The sequence below is a fragment of the Carassius carassius genome, chromosome 37, assembly GCF_963082965.1.
Source record: "Carassius carassius chromosome 37, fCarCar2.1, whole genome shotgun sequence".
NCBI classification, from domain to species: domain Eukaryota; kingdom Metazoa; phylum Chordata; class Actinopteri; order Cypriniformes; family Cyprinidae; genus Carassius; species Carassius carassius.
In genome coordinates this window covers 27659924-27678660 of record NC_081791.1, presented here as the reverse complement: position 1 = coordinate 27678660, position 18737 = coordinate 27659924, and the positions used below count along the sequence as shown (strand labels likewise).

General features: G+C 40.9%; 1 protein-coding gene across 2 annotated transcripts; it reads left to right on the top strand.

Annotated features, from left to right (window-relative positions):
- The first annotated feature begins 8304 nt into the window (after positions 1-8304).
- On the top strand, positions 8305-17346 carry LOC132118563 (uncharacterized). Of its 2 annotated transcripts, XM_059528497.1 has the most exons (13): positions 8305-8577; positions 8741-8960; positions 9052-9127; positions 12328-12590; positions 12684-12788; positions 13018-13088; positions 14214-14684; positions 14776-14862; positions 15090-15346; positions 15459-15584; positions 15919-16059; positions 16644-16770; positions 16893-17346. In XM_059528497.1, the coding sequence occupies exons 7-13, from the start codon at positions 14525-14527 to the stop codon at positions 17108-17110; spliced, it is 1116 nt and encodes a 371-aa protein (XP_059384480.1). In that variant the 5' UTR covers positions 8305-8577; positions 8741-8960; positions 9052-9127; positions 12328-12590; positions 12684-12788; positions 13018-13088; positions 14214-14524; the 3' UTR covers positions 17111-17346. The 2 variants fall into 2 exon arrangements, with proteins under 2 accessions (XP_059384480.1, XP_059384481.1); XM_059528498.1 differs by lacking the exons at positions 8305-8577; positions 8741-8960; positions 9052-9127; ... (1 more) ...; positions 12684-12788; positions 13018-13088 and adding an exon at positions 13926-14020.
- Positions 17347-18737: the final 1391 nt, after the last annotated feature.

The window sequence follows — 18737 nt, the reverse complement described above, 5'->3', positions numbered from 1 at the left end:
TTTGACTTAAACAGTAGTTCATAATTTTGAATCATTTTTAACATGGAACATCAATTTTTGCACACAAACTTAATTACTCAGTGTACATTAAATGTATCCAATTTACTCTATTCAGCAATGTAGATTATATATTGTCATTACTTATCTTTTCAGCATGGCATCCACCAGTGGTCCTCTAAATGAGGAGCTCCAGTGCTCCGTCTGTCTGGATGTGTTCACTGATCCAGTCACCACTCCATGTGGACACAACTTCTGCAGAACCTGCCTGAACAAGAGCTGGACAAACACACAGACCTGCTTCTGTCCACTCTGTAAAGAATCATTCAGCAGAAGACCTGACTTTGAGATTAATACAACCAGTAACACCGTAATGGGGGTTAAGCAAACTCTACAGCAATCCCAAGTCAATTTGATATTCAGAGGGCACAGAAAATTTTGCGGTGCCCCTGAATACAATGCTGAGAGTTTTGCGCAACACTTTCAGGAGAAGCTCAATCTAGGACGACCTAAGGTGTTCTGTGACTTCTGTGATGGAATACTACAGAAAGCCGTGAAGTCCTGTCTGATGTGTCAAAGCTCTTACTGTGAGACTCATCTGGAGCCTCATCACAGAGTCCCACGTCTAAAGAAACACACACTGATCAACGCTGTGGAAAATCTGGAGGATTATATATGCCAGAAACACCAGAGACCTCTGGATCTGTTCTGCAGAGATGATCAGACGAGTGTGTGTCTGTTCTGCACTGAAGGAGACCACAGGACTCACAACACTGTTCCTATAGAAGAGGAGAGTCAGCAGAAGAAGGCAAGATATACAAACAAAACACTATAAACACCCTTGAAATATCGTTTTATTTTCTCTGTGTTGACATGTTAAAGCACTTGACCCTTTTTAAAGGTTTAAAGGTCAGTCACACTATTCTTTTCATTCCATTGACTTCTATTCACACACATGCAAATGCGGGAGAGCAGAAACACAAGATCATGTGAAGTTGTTTTGCATTTCACTGCATTCCAAAATTCAAGTCTGGTGAACTTTGGTAAATTTGTATCACATGAGACCAACATGTCACCAACAGAAGATCAATATGTCAAGGCATGACCTCGTAGCTGAAATAAGAGAACATACATTTAAAACTGCAGTGCTGAAGAAAAGAGGAGTAGATTGTACGTATGTGTTCACATTTTAGATTTTTTATTTGTATATATTTAATCTGGGTAGATTTTTTTACAATTTGCAGTCCAAAAATTATTACAGATTACATGATAAAATATGTAGTTAGTAATGTGATCTAGATTACTAATTTTAGGTAATGTATTCTGACTACTTTTTAGATTACTTTTGTATCTAACTTGTTTCAAATGTATTAATATATATAAAAAAGAAAAGAGAAAGAATTTATATATATATATATATATATATATATATATATATATATATATATTAATTAAATTCAATCCAAGAGCTTTCTGATCCTCCATAGACAGCAATGTAACTGAAATGTTCCCAGACCAGTGCTAATTTCATCATTGAAGGCAATGATGAAACATATATGTTAATGAACATGTTTTTCTGTGACTAAGACAAGACGTTGAAGAGCTAAAACTATATCTGATGATAAAAGCTATGGCTATTTCGCATATCTAGTTTCATATGACAGCTGCAGTGGACAAATAGGCTACCAAAACGTGAACTAGCGATCTAAAACAATTGCCTCAGCACCAAAGTTATGGATAGGGTAACCAGACGTCATATTTTTACACAGAGTCAAAATTTGTTTGGTCAATTAACTTGGATTGCGGTAATAGGAGTGCTCTAGGCTTAATTGATTTGGTCTAAAGAGAGAACAATTAATTACTATTTTTGTTTGAAGACTACATATAAAATAGCTACCAAAATAAATGTTGGTAACTGCAGTTTGACTAAAAGTAATGACTAAATAATAAAAGATGAAAAAATGCAATGACTTTTCGTCAACTAAAACTAGACTAAAACTATAACAGACTCAAATGACTCAAATGTGACTAAGACTATTAAGTCTATTTTCGTTTTAAAGATAAAGACTAACTAAATAAAAAATGCCAGTCAAAATTAACACTTTCCCAGATCCAGAAATGTATCAAGAACATAGTTAAAATAGTTCATGTGACATCAGTGGTTCAACTGTAATTGTACAAAGCTATAAGAAAAATAATAATTTAAAAAAAACTTTATTCAACAATTCTGTTTTGGAACTTTATTTAAAATTTGACAGGAATACATAAAAATGGCGATTTGAATTGGCCTGTTGGTAAACCCCACCCCCTTACTTACTGTTGCTCACTCGGACAAACAAACGGAGTTGCTACTGTCTTACAATAACAACTGTCAATGTGAAAATCTTATCCACAGAACCATAATTCAAGTGGGGCTTAAATATGCCATGGAGGGATATAAAAATATATTAAAAAATATGTAAAAATACAGATCACATTGCAAACATGAGAAGTCTCATGTTACCAACGCTATGATCACAATGAAAACATCCTGGATCAAAACTGTTCATGTAAATCTCTGCCTAATAAATATGTACACAACCATAGCAATGACGTTTGCGAAAACAAGTGAAGATGACACATAAGCATATTCAAACAAAAGCCAATACAGATAAGTTGTGTTAAACAATGCAAAATCAACATTACTCACTTATCAAAAAGAAACAACACAACCTCAGCATCCGATTCAAGCTACTTCCTGCTCCATGAGTTCTCCCCACCACTGGAAAGCTGCTCCGATATTTATGCAGGTCCTACCTCTTGCCTGATCATAATTAGAAAACTGGCTCAAATCAATTCCTCCTCACCCGCTGTCATCTGGCAGCCCCTCTGCTCACCTTCTGTATGGTGCGAGCTCCACAGGTCTGTCATCCTCCATCGCCACCGTGGCTGCAGAATCCCTGACCTCCGCCTCCAGCCTCTAAGCCCCAGGTTCCGCTTGGCCCGTCGACCCAGCGGCTCCACCATGGCTCCTAGCTTCTTCCTCTCTGCCATTGCCCATATGTTCACTGGCTCCACTCGGCCACCTCATCCCTCCAGCTCCACCTTGGTCTGTCGTGGACCGTCCGTTGCCTTGGTACACCACTCCTGTGGTTGCACCTTGTCCCTCCGGCTCCTTCAGACTCCTCCAGCCCTTCAGCTCCTCATCAGTCCTCTGTCGCTCCAGCCTTCTAGATCCCCGCCTCAGTTGCCGGAGCCATCTACTCCAACTTGGCCCTCCAGATCCTCCCCATCTCCCTGGCTCATCGGCTCTCCATCTCCACCTCGGGCTCCTTTGTCACCTGCTCTGCCGCAGCTGGTTGGCCCCATTGAGTTTTCAGCCCTTCCTCCTCCTTGGCTCCACCCTCTGTCTGCTCACAGACTGGTCCCCATTATGGCTGTGGCCTGGGTCCCACCTGGCACCGCATGCTCCATGTCCCTCCGGTTTCCTCCTTAGCACCCTCTCAGGTGTCTGTCCTTGTCCTGAGCCTCCTCCTAAGTTTCTAACTGTCCCTCCTTCTGTTGTTTTTTTGGTGCGAGGACGCACCTTCTGGGAGAGTGGCGATATGTCAGAAATATGGACTGTCTGTGTTGTGTTTTTCTGCCCATGTGCCTTCCATGACCTAGTTTCTCCTGAGTTTATGCCTTTATCTGGTCTTTCCTGTTCCCATTATGTTAATTTGATTCTAGCTGTGTCCAATTTATTCCCTCGTTAGGTTCCGTGTACTTAAGCCCATTGTTTCCTGTGTCTAGCGTGGTGTGTTAAACATCTAATCACGATGCTATGTGTGGGTGTCCTGGCTACCCTGTTTCTCCCAAGTTTTTACTATAAAATATTTCAATTCCTTCATCCCTGCACTCTGTTGTTCCTCCACAATAGCAGTTGTGACAGCTGTCAGGTGATTCCCTTGTCTGTAGGGGCGTTCAACTTGAACATCAACTATAGGTGGCAGTCAACGAGAGTAGCTGCTTGCAGTCGAGGGCAGAGTTGAAATCGGACACGTCAAACTGGACACTTTCTGCTCCTGTAAATGACACTAACACTGTGTTTGCATACTCTATCACAGATGAAGTGAATAAAATGCAATTTTTGTCAAATACACAGACATTTCAGAAACATTTTCATGAGCAACAGAAAACACTTTTTATATACTGCTAAATACAGCGCCATCTTTTCAAAAATAAAGTTCAACATTATCATATACTATTTAAATACTAATAAAGTGGGGATAGATATGCTTTGATCAGTGTTTTATGATAAACGTGACTACAGCAAAAAAAGAAGCTTTTGCTGTTCTAAAAACAAAGATTTGTTATTAGAATAGAATAGGTTAGAATAATCCCTAAACACATGTGATTGTTGTCATGCTGTAAACCGTTAAACAGCTTTGTAGTCATCAGAGCTCCTCCAGTCGCTTTGGAGAAACTGAGTCAGTCAGCTGTTCTAGAAAAACTCTTTTGATACTTTGATGCCAAATGTGACAGTCACATGGCATCGGCGTCGTTACAAGTCTGACAAAATTTCCAACTGGCATGCACTACTTCAGGTCAGAATTTGATACAGTAGATCTGTGCAGTGCTGCATTAAGTTGAACACACCTTGTGTGTCATGTTTTAACTGTTTTTTTGGTTCATGTGTAATGCTCTCATTGGTTGTCTTAGTCATGGTTCCTGTTTCTCATTGATTGGTTCTTGTCATGTGACCTTGTGATGAGTGGGGCGGGGCCGAGAGCTGTGGGAACGGGGCGAGGCCGATGGAGTGATTGGAGATGAGCGACACCTGCTCGACCCACCTGTCTCTCGTCCTTCACTGTCGTCGCCCCTGTTTTATATCCTTCCATCTCCTCCGTGGGACTCGAGACCGGTGGGTCGAGCAGGTGTCGCTCATCTCCAATCACTCCACCGGCCTCGCCCGTTCCCACGGCTCTCGGCCCCGCCCAGCTTGTCACAGACCTGTATTGTTTTATATAAATAGCCCCCATGTTGGCTTTGACCTTTGTACACTGTTGGTGAGTCAAGTCTGTTCATGCCAAGTCAAGTCAAGTCACCTTTAATTTTATAGCGCTTTTGTAACTAATTAAAACGTCCTAATCATCGGGGAAGAAGGAGGCGGGAACCGGCAGACAATCAAATCAGGTTTTAATAATTAAAATAAAAACCAAACACAACTAAAAACCCAGGCCTGGCCCTCTCTCGTCCGTCAATGTCGTCGCTCCAATTTTATATCCTTCCATCACCTCCGTGGGACTCGAGACCGGTGGGTCGAGCAGGTGTCGCTCATCTCCAATCACTCCACCAGCCTCGCTCTGTTCCCACGTCTCTCGGCCCTGCCCCACTCGTCACAGCTTTAAACAAAATACATTACGTCAAAGCAACTGAACAACATTCATTGGGAAAACAGTGTGTCAATAATGCAAAATGACAGTTAAAGGCAGTTCATCATTGGATTCAGTGATGTCATCTCTGTTCAGTTAAATAGTGTCTGTGCATTTATTTGCAATCAAGTCAATGATATCGCTGTAGATTAAGTGACCCCAACTAAGCAAGCCAGAGGCGACAGCGGCAAGGAACCGAAACTCCATCGGTGACAGAATGGAGAAAAAAACCTTGGGAGAAACCAGGCTCCGTTGGGGGACCAGTTCTCCTCTGACCAGACGAAACCAGTAGTTCAATTCCAGGCTGCAGCAAAGTCAGATTGTGCAGAAGAATCATCTGTTTCCTGTGGTGTGGTCCTGGTGGTCCTCTGAGACAAGGTCTTTACAGGGGATCTGTATCTGGGGCTAGTTGTCCTGGTCTCCGCTGTCTTTCAGGGATGTAGAGGTCCTTTCTAGGTGCTGATCCAGCATCTGGTCTGGATACGTACTGGATCCGGGTGACTGCAGTGACCCTCTGATCTGGATACAGACTGGATCTGGTGGCTACGGTGACCTCGGAATAAGAGAGAAACAGACAAATATTAGCGTAGATGCCATTCTTCTAATGATGTAGCAAGTACATCGGGTGTTATGGGAAGTGTTCTCGGTTCACCTTATTAATGCAGCCTAAAAATCCTTTAACGGATTTGGATAATAAAAGCATATTAGTATGTTATGTGTATGCCAGGTTAAAGAGATGGGTCTTTAATCTAGATTTAAACTGCAAGAGTGTGTCTGCCTCCCTAACAATGTTAGGTAGGTTATTCCAGAGTTTGGGCGCCAAATAGGAAAAGGATCTGCCGCCCGCAGTTGATTTTGATATTCTAGGTATTATCAAATTGCCTGAGTTTTGAGAACGTAGCGGACGTAGAGGATTATAATATAAAAGGAGCTCATTCAAATACTGAGGTGCAAAACCATTCAGGGCTTTATAAGTAATAAGCAATATTTTAAAATCTATACGATGTTTGATAGGGAGCCAGTGCAGTGTTGACAGGACCGGGCTAATATGGTCATACTTCCTGGTTCTAGTAAGAACTCTTGCTGCTGCATTTTGGACTAGCTGTAGTTTGTTTACTAAGCGTGCAGAACAACCACCCAATAAAGCATTACAATAATCTAACCTTGAGGTCATAAATGCATGGATTAACATTTCTGCATTTGACATTGAGAGCATAGGCCGTAATTTAGATATATTTTTAGATGGAAAAATGCAGTTTTACAAATGCTAGAAACGTGGCTTTCTAAGGAAAGATTGCGATCAAATAGCACACCTAGGTTCCCAACTGATGACGAAGAATTGACAGAGCAACCATCAAGTCTTTGACAGTGTTGTAGGTTATTACATGCAGAGTTTTATATAATTAACACCTCTGTTTTTCAGAATTTAGCAGTAAGAAATTACTCGACTTTTATATCGACTATGCATTCCGTTAGTTTTTCAAATTGGTGTGTTTCACTGGGCCGCGAAGAAATATAGAGCTGAGTATCATCAGCATAACAGTGAAAGCTAACACCATATTTCCTGATGATATCTCAGAATCAGAATCAGAAAGAGCTTTATTGCCAAGTATGCTTGCGCATACAAGAAATTTGTTTTAGTGACATAGGCTTCCAGTACATAGAGACAAAAAACAAACAAAAAAAGGCTAATAAATAAGTGTATAAACAATTGTGCTATAAATGATAATGGAATATATTAGTTTGTATAGAGCGTGAAGAGGCCCTGGTACTGAGCCTTGAGGACTCCATACTGCACTTGTGATCGATATGATACCTCTTCATTCACTGCTACGAACTTCCAAGTCAAGTCTCTGTTTGAATTATGTTTGCATTTTGGATTACTTGTGAAATAAAAATCCATTTGCGTTCTTTAACTCACCTCCAGTGGACCGATTGTTACACCAGCTGACACATGAGTAAACTGATTAAATTAAATTACACCAGCATTACATGGCAGCTAGCAAAACTTACAGATTACAGCATTTTAATGTATTGATGTTTTTATTTTATTTTCCCAAAAAAAAGTATATATATATATATATTAGGGCTGCACGATGTGTCGTTTAAGCATCGATATCGCGATGTACGAATCCACGATAGTCACATTACAGGATGTGCGATGTAGGCTGTCGTAGTCATCCACCGTACGGGCCAGCTGCTTCCCGGCCCTTGACGAATGTGATTTGCGGATTAATTGCACAGCTTAACCATCATAGAGTGAAAGTTTATCATTTGCATGTGTTTTTAAGTCCTGTCAGTTTAACAGGGCAGAGAGAGAGAGAGAGCGCGAGAGAGAGAGAGAGGGATAGAGAGAGAGAGCGAGAGAGAGAGCGAGAGAGAGAGAGAGCGAGAGAGAGAGAGAGAGAGAGAGAGCCCCGGCCGCACGCTCACTGTCTTCAAACAACACGAGCTCTGTCTTGCTCTCTCTCCCTCGCGCATATTAATCAATTGACACGATGGTGTCGATGTTTAAATCATTTAAAATGAGAATGGAAGTGTGCTCCCCCATTTTTGTTTGTAAGAAAAAAATTTATTAGATTTAATATCGCAATATATATCGCAGAAAAATAAAATATCGCAATGTAATGTTTTCCCAATATCGTGCAGCCCTAATATATATATATTATATGTCTGATCCAAGAATCAATGTACTTTTCAGTTTTGTATTTGTGCATTTTGCAAAAGTAAAGTTTGTTAAAGATAGTTTGTTGTTGTTTTACCTCAATTTAATATATAATTAATTTAGCAAGCAGTTTTGTTTTGTCTTTTATTTATTCAAACTAATATATATTAGAAATCTATCCTTTTTTACATTAGACTGAATGGGTAACAACAGGAAGCTGCAATAATGGCAAGAGCTTTCTTTGCAAACAGTTTTTAAAGTAAAGCAAGCATAACTTATATCTAAGTGACTAAAGGCCAATAATATATTAGAATGCATAGTATTGTTAATTTAACATTAATTCATGCAAAGTTTTTAAGGTAAAATGTCTGTTTGACAGGCATTATCATCAAAAGTGGAATCAGCAGCAAGCACTCTTATTGATGTGTTAGACAGGGACCCGACTCCATCTTCTTCAAGTGGCCTTACTCCTCTGCCTACTCTGCCAGAACCTGAAAATAGGGTGAGGCAGGCATTAAAAAGGTAATTATATGTGTTGACCATTTTAATATTTAGCATCATTAAATATTTTAAAACATGGTAGTAAGCCTTTTAAACATCTAAAAATTTAACTTTTCTTGTCTTTTTCCAACCTTCTGCTGAAATACTATTCATGCGTCTGTCTATTTGTCACTCTTACTCTTAGGCAATTCACGAGTATGTTTGGGACTGAAAATGAACAGCCTAGGGGCAAAAAACGTTCCCCTGTGGCCAAACCTGGTACTGTGAAAAAGACAGATTTTCTCATTTATGTGCTCTCTGAACACACCCTGTTTGCTCCAAAAGGAGATGAAGACCTAAAACTTGTACATGCTGGGCTTGGGAAAAAGGTGTTAACTTTTCCAGACAGTTTTAAACACAGTGAGGTAATTGCAAACATTATCACAATGCAAGTATTTTTTTTTTTTCATGACTCAAAAAATGAATAATGAATGTGGTGTTTTATGCTTGTTAAAGATTGTCACTCTACTCGAGGAAGAATTTCCTAAATTAAAAACTCTTCAGGGGGGCTGGATGTTTTACAAGTCTACAGGTATTTACATTTTGCCTGTCAAATATAAATAAAACGTAACGAAGTATTTAGTTCTTTCTGATTGTATTGAAAGTAGGGTGTGAAAATTCTTGTGCTATTAGAAAATTTCCTTTTTCAAATATATAGTCCTAATTATACATTTGTCATTCAAGTGTTGCTTTGCTGATTCTTTGCTGACATTGGGTACACATAAAATTACGTAAATATGCATTACAAGTGTCACAGTGTCTGGGTTGTGTTCCCTGGGTTTCCACTAGGTGTCCTCAGTTCCCACGGTGTTTATCATATTATCACTTCCTGTCTCCTTATTTGGTCACCTTCCTCCTTGTTTAGTTAATTGATTGTTCCCCACCTGTCTCCTGTTTCCCCATTATCCTTTTATGTATTTATACCTGGTCTGTCTGAGTTTTAGTCACGGAGTCCTTGTTGTATGTGAGATACAGTTCGTAGTCTTGCCCTTGCCATGTGTTCTGTTCTGTTTTCTTGTTGGTTTGGATTCTCTGGTTTTGACCCTGCCTGGACTGTTTACCCTTTGGATTTGCCCTTTAATAAAGTCACATACCTGCACTTGGATCTCTCCTCGTTTTCTATATCACCGTACGTGACAGAAGGACTCCGTCACTCTGAGATCCAGTGGTATGTCGATTAACACTTCTTCCCCAGCCACCGAGCGAGAGAGAAGCAATCGTTTTGAGGGAACCCGCCTGGTCGTGATTCGCGGGACCAGGGGAGGTCGCCGAGGAGGAGGTGGGCGAGAGGAAGCCCAGCATCACTCTCCACCCTGCCCCCCCTTTGACTCGGGGCTCACGTGGGAGGGACCAGAGCCGCCATCTCACCAGGGCAGAAGGAGAAGGCCAGCGACACTGCCCATGATGGCCGCAGGTCCAGCACCACAGCACAAGATGGCTGCCAGCTCAGCACCAACGCCCAAGATGGCCGCTGACACCTTTCTCGAGTACTTCGAAAGGTTATCAAAGATCCTAGAGATTCCCAAGGCGGTTCACGTCATGGCTGCTGAGTCAGTGCCTCAGCACAAGAGGGCCGTCAGCTTAGAGCCACAGCACAAGATGGCCGCCAGCCCAGCGCCACAGCACAAGATGGCCGACTCAACGCCTGAGTCTCCAGACAAGGTGCCACCGACTGGCCATCATAGAGGGCGGAGGAGGAGGAGACAGACGTCTACCGTTCTTCAAAGTCCGGAGAACGTTCCCGAGCAGGCCGCTGCCGTCCAGGAGGACATTCCCGAGCAGGCCGCTGCCGTCAAGGAGGACGTTCCCGAGCGGGCCGCTGCCGACCAGGAGGACGTTCCCGAGCAGGCCGTCGTCGTCCCCGAGGCGGTGCCCAATGCTGTTCTGGAGGCCGAGGCGGTGCCCGATGCTGTTCCGGAGGCCGAGGCCATGCCCGATGCTGTTCCGGAGGCCGAGGCGGTGCCCGATGCCGAGGCGGTGCCCGAGGCGGTGCCCGATGCCGTTCCGGAGGCCGAGGCGGTGCCCGGAGCCGATGCCGTTCCGGAGGCCGAGGCGGTGCCCGGAGCCGATGCCGTTCCGGAGGCCGAGGCGGTGCCCGGAGCCGATGCCGTTCCGGAGGCCGAGGCGGTGCCCGGAGCCGATGCCGTTCCGGAGGCCGAGGCGGTGCCCGGAGCCGATGCCGTTCCGGAGGCCGAGGCGGTGCCCGGAGCCGATGCCGTTCCGGAGGCCGAGGCGGTGCCCGGAGCCGATGCCGTTCCGGAGGCCGAGGCGGTGCCCGGAGCCGATGCCGAGGCGGTGCCCGGAGCCGAGGCCAGAGGGCCAGTCACCGATTACCTTCCAGAGCCAGGGCTAGGTACCATGGACTTTCCAGAGACAGGGCTAGTCATCGTGGACCTTTCAGAGTCAGGTCAAGTCACTGGGTGGCCTTCTGCTCCGCCCTGTTGGATTCCGGCATCGACCACAGGGGCGTGGTGGTCATCCGCTCCGCCCTGGGGGGCGCTTGCCCTGACTACACGGTTGTGGTGGTCTTCCGCTCCGCCCTGGGGGACTCTGGCGTCGACCACGAGGACGTGGTGGTCTTCCGCTCCACCCTGGGGGGCTTCCGCTCTGACCACGAGGACGTGGTGGTCTTCCGCTCCACCCTGGGGGGCTTCCGCTCTGACCACGAGGACGTGGTGGTCTTCCGCTCCACCCTGGGGGGCTTCCGCTCTGACCACGAGGACGTGGTGGTCCTCTGCTCCACCCTGGGGGGCTTCCGCTCTGACCACAAGGGTGTGGTGGTCTTCTGCTCCGCCCTGGGGGGCTTCATGTTGTTTTTTCCTTTTGTTTTTGTGTTAATGTCTGTCCCTGTTCCTTTCTGTTAGTCTGGCCCTCCGTCCCTCCCCCTGAACCTCCTCCGGTCCTCCTTCCTCCTGGTCTTTCTGTGTTGTGTTTACATTCTGGTGCCTGTTCCCCATGTTTTTCTTTTCTGGCCCTCCGTCCCTCCCCCTGAGCCTCCACCTGTCCGCCTCCCTCCTGGTCTCTGTTTTGTGTCTGTCTTGGAGCATCTGGGAGCCGCTCCGTAGAAGGGGGGTACTGTCACAGTGTCTGGGTTGTGTTCCCTGGGTTTCCACTAGGTGTCCTCAGTTCCCACGGTGTTTATCATATTATCACTTCCTGTCTCCTTATTTGGTCACCTTCCTCCTTGTTTAGTTAATTGATTGTTCCCCACCTGTCTCCTGTTTCCCCATTATCCTTTTGTGTATTTATACCTGGTCTGTCTGAGTCTTAGTCACGGAGTCCTTGTTGTATGTGAGATACAGTTCGTAGTCTTGCCCTTGCCGTGTGTTCTGTTCTGTTTTCTTGTTGGTTTGGATTCTCTGGTTTTGACCCTGCCTGGACTGTTTACCCTTTGGATTTGCCCTTTAATAAAGTCACATACCTGCACTTGGATCTCTCCTCCTTTTCTATATCACCGTACGTGACAACAAGCTGATGTAGCTATTATGGAAAAAACTATAAAAGAATAGCAGTCACAGCAGCAATTGTGCTCCTCTCTGCCATGTTTTAAGTTTAAAGCCTGCACAACTTGAGAACTTGTGCATTAAAATTATTTCTGAGCTTGCAGTTTATAACTTAAGAGATCATTCATGTCCAAATTTTGACTAGGTAAACTCATGTTAACAACAATTCTGATAGTAAGTAAAGGCAGCATTAGTCCTGAGTTTGATTGTCCTCTTATTTTACTTTTAGGTGGTGGTGAGCGGCGGCGAAAGCTGTCTATAATTCCCACAGACTCTGATGGATACTCAACTCGGCTCATGAAATTGGTGTCGAATAATGGGAAGAACATGCTTTTTGTAGTTCCACTACAAGAGCAACTTTCCACTGAACCATTACCCTTTGATTCTGTGGAGTTTTCAAAGATGCCCCAGTCCAACTGTATGAAATGTGGCATGAAAATACCACTGCCATTGCTGCCCTTGCACATTAAAGAGTGCAATGTAAACAACACTGTAGGTTTTAATTGTATTGCTTTTCTTTTCTTTTTTAGATCATAATGCTTTCTTAATATTATCATTGCCAATCCATTTCCATTATTTCATTAGGACTCTGTAACTGATGTGACTGTTCTTGATTATGAGTATGAAAATGTTAGCGGAGCCACTGACCAGCCAAGCTCACTTCACACAGATCTAGAAGAACCAGAACAGGTATTTTGATCAAAATGCATTCTTTGATAAATGCAGATTTTTGTTTAGCAAAATGTGCACCCAAATATCTGTGGTTCCATGCAAACTGTTGTGTGAGGCTATTCTGAAATTTGACGAGACTGATCTGAAACTTTTGCATAGCATTATTTATTAAGTCAACAAATGTATTTTCTTTTGCTGGAAACCAATGAGTAACATATATAATTTTCTTACATTTTTATTTTTACAGATTTGTCCCATTTGCCAGATTTCACTCCCAAATGATCTGCTACTTTATCATGCAAGCACATGTGGTGAAGGGTAAAGTTATATTACGATATGTAGAATGACACTTACTTCAATACATAAAAAAATTTGTCCACCTATTCCATAAATCTAGCAGTAATATTTAGAAGGCACAATATTAATCATGTTGATCCAGCTACTCAAAGTCTCCTGAAGGGAAATGACATGTGTTTTAAAGAAACAAATCTACCAAATCTAAAACTATAAACTATAAAATGTGTTGCTGTGCAAAGATAAAAATTATCCATATTGTTAAAGACCTTGTTTGTTAAAGGTATAATTATGGATTTGTTAACTGTCACCCCGTCCCGTATCCAGGACACCTACATTTACTTCACTATATTACAATTAAATCTAATCTAATCTTGACAAACTATATATCGTTGGAATGACTCCCAAATATATATTTTACCAATGTTTTTTGTTAAAAATGATGTAGTAAAAGTAAAAGATTAATTTATGACAAGAGTGCACCCTCAAAAATCTACATTACAACAGGAGTTCTGACCTTTGTTAAAAAAAGACTTCTTCGTTGCCTTTTTCTCTATCACATTTTAATATATGAATTATTATGTATATGAATTATAAAAAATTAAGTTTGGATCGTGCACTATAAAGTCTATGTTCAAAAACGTAAGTGACAGTTAAAATATCTGAAAATAGACTAAGATTAACAAAAGTCGAAAGCGGAGCTGTAAAAAATAAAAATAAAAAGAGAGAGAAACATATTTTTTGGGGCAATTTATATATTTTTTATAAATTCATTCAATAAAATGGACTGGTTTCATAAGCCACGAGTAGACCTTACTTAAATTAGGTAATTCAAGTAATTTTTATAAACGTGCTTTAAAAAAAAATACACACACACATTACAGGTGTGCATCTTCAGACAAATCAATAGCACTGACATTTTAAGATGTCAGTGAAAGTTGCATTCAGTTAAAATGGTAAAACATGCATTTTAGTCTGGGACTAGGATTTAAACCTTGTCTGTAAAACCGGACAAATGTCTTTATCTGTAAAGACTTTATTTTATCATTGTAGAATCAATGTCACTTTAATTAATTTTAATGTGTAAGAAAATTTCTAATTGCTTAGATAGACTAAACTGAAAACTTGTATGTTATATGCCTATTTTAGAGGGTGGACTTTCAGTGGCAGTGATTCTCCGAGCACTTCAAGAAGAGAAGAATTGCCAGGACTCTCAACTGCACAAACATTCACACCGCTATCAGCAGGTTATGCACGACACATTCTGCTTGGGTAGTGCTGTTGTACTGCTGTGAAACAAGTGCATCCATAAGCATCGATTCAAACTTTTTCTGTGTTGTGGCTTTATTTTTAACACTAGATTTGTCATACAACTAAGCTTGTAAAATGGCCTTTGCATAAATTGTGAATTTCTTTTTTCAGCATGGAAAAATGAAATTGACCCACAGCAAGCATCTCGAATGTTCTGTGATGAATTGCTATCCCAAAATGAATACTGTCCATCTCTGTCACTACTCATCAACCAATTTGATACTGTGAATGAGCAGGACAGTACACTGATTTCATTTTATAAAAAGAACAGTGCTAACTGGTCAGCTCCATTGAGATGTAGCTTGACAGGTATTACTCGCTGTAATTATTAGAAAGAAAAAATTGTTTGTACAATTTCTGCAGTGTACATGAGCTTGCTGTCTTTTTGATTTCTTTTTAGAAGATGCAGCTGTTGGCAAAGGAGTCAACCGTCATGTTTTGTCAATGGTGATGCAAAAACTGAAGACTGGCTTTACTTTGAATTTAGGTGTGTAATTGATTGCTGTTCTTTTCCATACACATGCACATGTGCACACACACACACACATACATTATTTATATATTTATCACATTTTTACCTCATTCTGGTTGTTGATGTAAACATCAACTGAAGCTCCTTCCCTGTTTCCTCATTCTCTATTAATTTATGCACTGCTCTACTCGTGAGTCGTGATTGGCTGATGATTGTCTCACAGTTCTTTTTTTTTTTTTAAGGTTCTTCTACCACAGTACTTTTTGAGGGGGGAAAAAACCACCGTGTCCCTTCCGCATCTGCTGTATTACGGGACAGCAACTTGTTCCAAATGGCTGGCCGAATGATAGGTCATTCTTTTTTACACGGAGGTCCTTGTCTTTCTGGACTGAGTTTACCTGTGGTCATCCTTCTAACTGGAGGGAATGCGGACAGCGCGGCTTCAGTTCTGACACTGCAGGATTGCCCAGACCTAGACCACAGGGAAACTATTAGTTTAGTGAGTACTTGCAATGTAATAAAGTACTCCAGTACAAAAATTCTCTCTTTTTTCTATAAAGATGTCACCGAATCATTGTAATACTTTTCACACTTTCAATTTGTTCTTGCAGCTCAAGAAAACACAACTCACTGCAGAAGAAATGACTCAATTGACAAATCTTTGCCTTTTCTGGGATCTCCCTGTTCCATCGTTGCGTAATCGAGACTGGCTGTTTCAACAGCTGTTGTCACACGCTGTAAGTTTTGCTGTTTTGTTTTCATAATAATATTGTGACTGGAGTCATTGAAAAAGATTCAGTTCCTATTTACCTAATCAAAATCTTCTAGCAACATGCTGAAAAACGATGCATGTGTTAGTGCAGTACTGAATCATGCTAGTAACACCGTAGCATCCACATAGAATATCTGAGAATCACCCGCTTTGCAAAACACCCTAGCACCTGTCTTTCTATCTACCTGTCTGTCTGTGAATCCTTGTAAATGAATCTATTGTGAGTGTGTAAAGTGAAGTGACATTCAGCCAAGTATGTTGACCCATACTCAGAATTCAGAGTTTGTGTATGTTTCCAGGTACTCGGACGCGTTAAGTGCCAGATTAAAGATTTGAGAAAAGGCATCAAAGACACCGGTATCTGGCCACTTCTCTCCCAGAGACTAGACAGTCACCATGTTGTTTTCCCAAGGGAGTCAGTTCAGGACATTACATCACAGGTAAATACTTGTATCTGGAATCTGGTGTTCTCTGGTATATTTGGAAATATATATATATATATTTATTCTTTGTTATTTTTTTGCGTTCATAAAAACACTACAGGGGGAGAAAAATACATTCAATCCTCTGTATAACTTATTTCATTATAGATGTCACAAATGGTCATTTTGGGGTAGTCGATATAATGCCAAACTTGTACTATTATGAGTTGCATATTAACATTTAAAATTTGCATTCATGTGACATATAGGAAACCTTACAAAAAAAAATAAAAAATTCAGTTCAAACCTCTTTGAAAAAGTGCTGCTGCTGTAATTAATCATTGCCTACTTTCTTGGATTTGTGATGAAAAAAAGCCAGCTATTCAGAACACAGAAGCCTTAAGAGGTGTGCCCCCAAAAGTAATGTTTCAAATAGAGGGTGAAAATCAGGATAGAAAATGGCTGTGTATTTCTAAATTATGACTGTTTTTTAATTTAAAAAATCCCCATCATAAGCAGACCTTGTCTTATGAAGAAAATAAATAAATAAATAAATAAAGCAAGTTCATGACCTCATTAGCATTCTTATTCAAACCCCATAGGGAATTCTTCAGAAAATCGAATGGCCTAAACCTGTGGACAATATGTATGATGAAGACAATGGTGACTCCATTACTGTTGAAAAAATGTGTGTCATCACAGGCTATATGCGAAGATTTATTGAAGAAGGTATGAGTTTATTTATGCTACTTGCCTTGCAAACGGACTTTTCTTAAGGTCTCTGCCATTTAATAACAATTATATAACAAAACAACTAGTTATTTGTTCCTACTTTAATTACTCTTCCATAGCATCACCAACCAGGTTGAATAACCTAATGAAGTTCTGGGTGGGATGGGAGCTGCTAGAAGAACACCTGGTGTTAGAGTTGGTGACTGCCAAGTTCCCTGTTGCATACACCTGTTTCAAAACATTACGCCTCCCCTGTCACTACAAGAGCTACGCTGCATTCAGAGTAGATATGTTGATGTGCCTGAACTCTGTAAACAGTGGATTTGGCCTCGTTTAACTAGAAAGAGATGAAGAAGAAGAAAAAACAAGAGGGCACTGTGCTAGACGAACTGTGTTGCCTCTTTAAAAGAAGATACTGTAGTAATGTTCTTAAACTTGTTATTTGATTGCTTTGAACAATGTGTTTGAACTTTAACAATGTTTTACATTTTAAACCATTTTATTTCCCAGCTGGTATACATTTGAATGTATTCTTTTAAAACAGTACAAACTTGTATGTAAAGCAATAAAGGAATAGTTCACTTTAATGTAAATTCGGTGTGATTGTTTTTAGACCTAAATCCATTTTTAATTCAGTGTAAGATGTTCTAATTTTTTGCCCAAATATAATAAATGTATATACATATATTGTTTGATGTATACTGGAAATATATAAACAGGACTCGTTTTGTTTCCCCACTGATTTCTATTACATAGCCCAAAACATTGTCATACAGGTTTAAAATTGCAGTTGCATTAATGTAAAAAACTTGTTAGAGTGATACCTGTGTTTACTGTCATAAAAAATAAAAGAGAGAGAGACACGAATGTATAGACCATTTGCATATAAATAATTTGCCAAATTTACATCTGCTCCTGATCTAAATGGTAAGCAAACAATATTTAGTTCTTTTCGACAGATTGATGACACCGTATTTTGTCAATAACCACACTGTTATTCTCTGAAGGATTAAATTAATCATGATTTACTATTAATAGCAAGTCTAGATATTGGTATCTGTAACTGAAAAATATGGATTGTGAATTATACTACATCCAGTCTGCTAGGTTTCACTGGAGCTTCAAGACGACATAAAAACAGCAACACTTGAAACTTATGAATCCTACTATACAGTAGGCAAAATAAATTAAAAATAAAACAACATGTGACAAGAGTAGTACATCTGAATGAATGGTATTCATAAAATAGTACTGCCTTTTACTTTGAGATTGAGCTGAAGTTCACTGCGGATTTAAAAACATAAGAAATTGCCTAGTTTACTGATACTGTTGTGCAAACCGAATCTTCACATAACTACAGGAAACACTGCATCTAACAATGGTTTGGGAAACATCTGTAAAAAAAAAATGTAAAAAGCATAAATTAGAGCTGTGCAATATGGGGAAAATATCGAATTGCGATTTTTATTTGTCATATTGCGATTGCGATTTGATTTGCGAGCCAAGCTTCGGCTCAATAAAGTCAATAATTTGCAACACAGTATTAGTATCAATATCCTGCTGAAAACAAAATAAAAAAAAATCTGATATTCTTACAGTTTCCATTAAACCATTACATAATTCCTTTTTGTTTTGGCATTATTCCAATAGGAATTACTGTTGTTCTATTGGTTGTCATCTGCCCTATTACATCCCACCAATGGTATCCATCAAAAAAAACACCATTATAGTTTACATTAAAACCGATACAGTTCCCATTAAATATTTATGGACTCTGTGTTTGCCCTGCCTCAACAAGTGCTGGACAAACACACAGACCTGCTTCTGTCCACTCTGTGAAGAAAAATTCAGCAGAAGACCTGACCTTGAGGTTAATTCAACCAGTGGCACCGTAATGGGGGAGAGGTAAGGATGTTTAAAACGGCTCTGTTCAGGAATGCAAGGTCTACCGAGAAGGACAATAC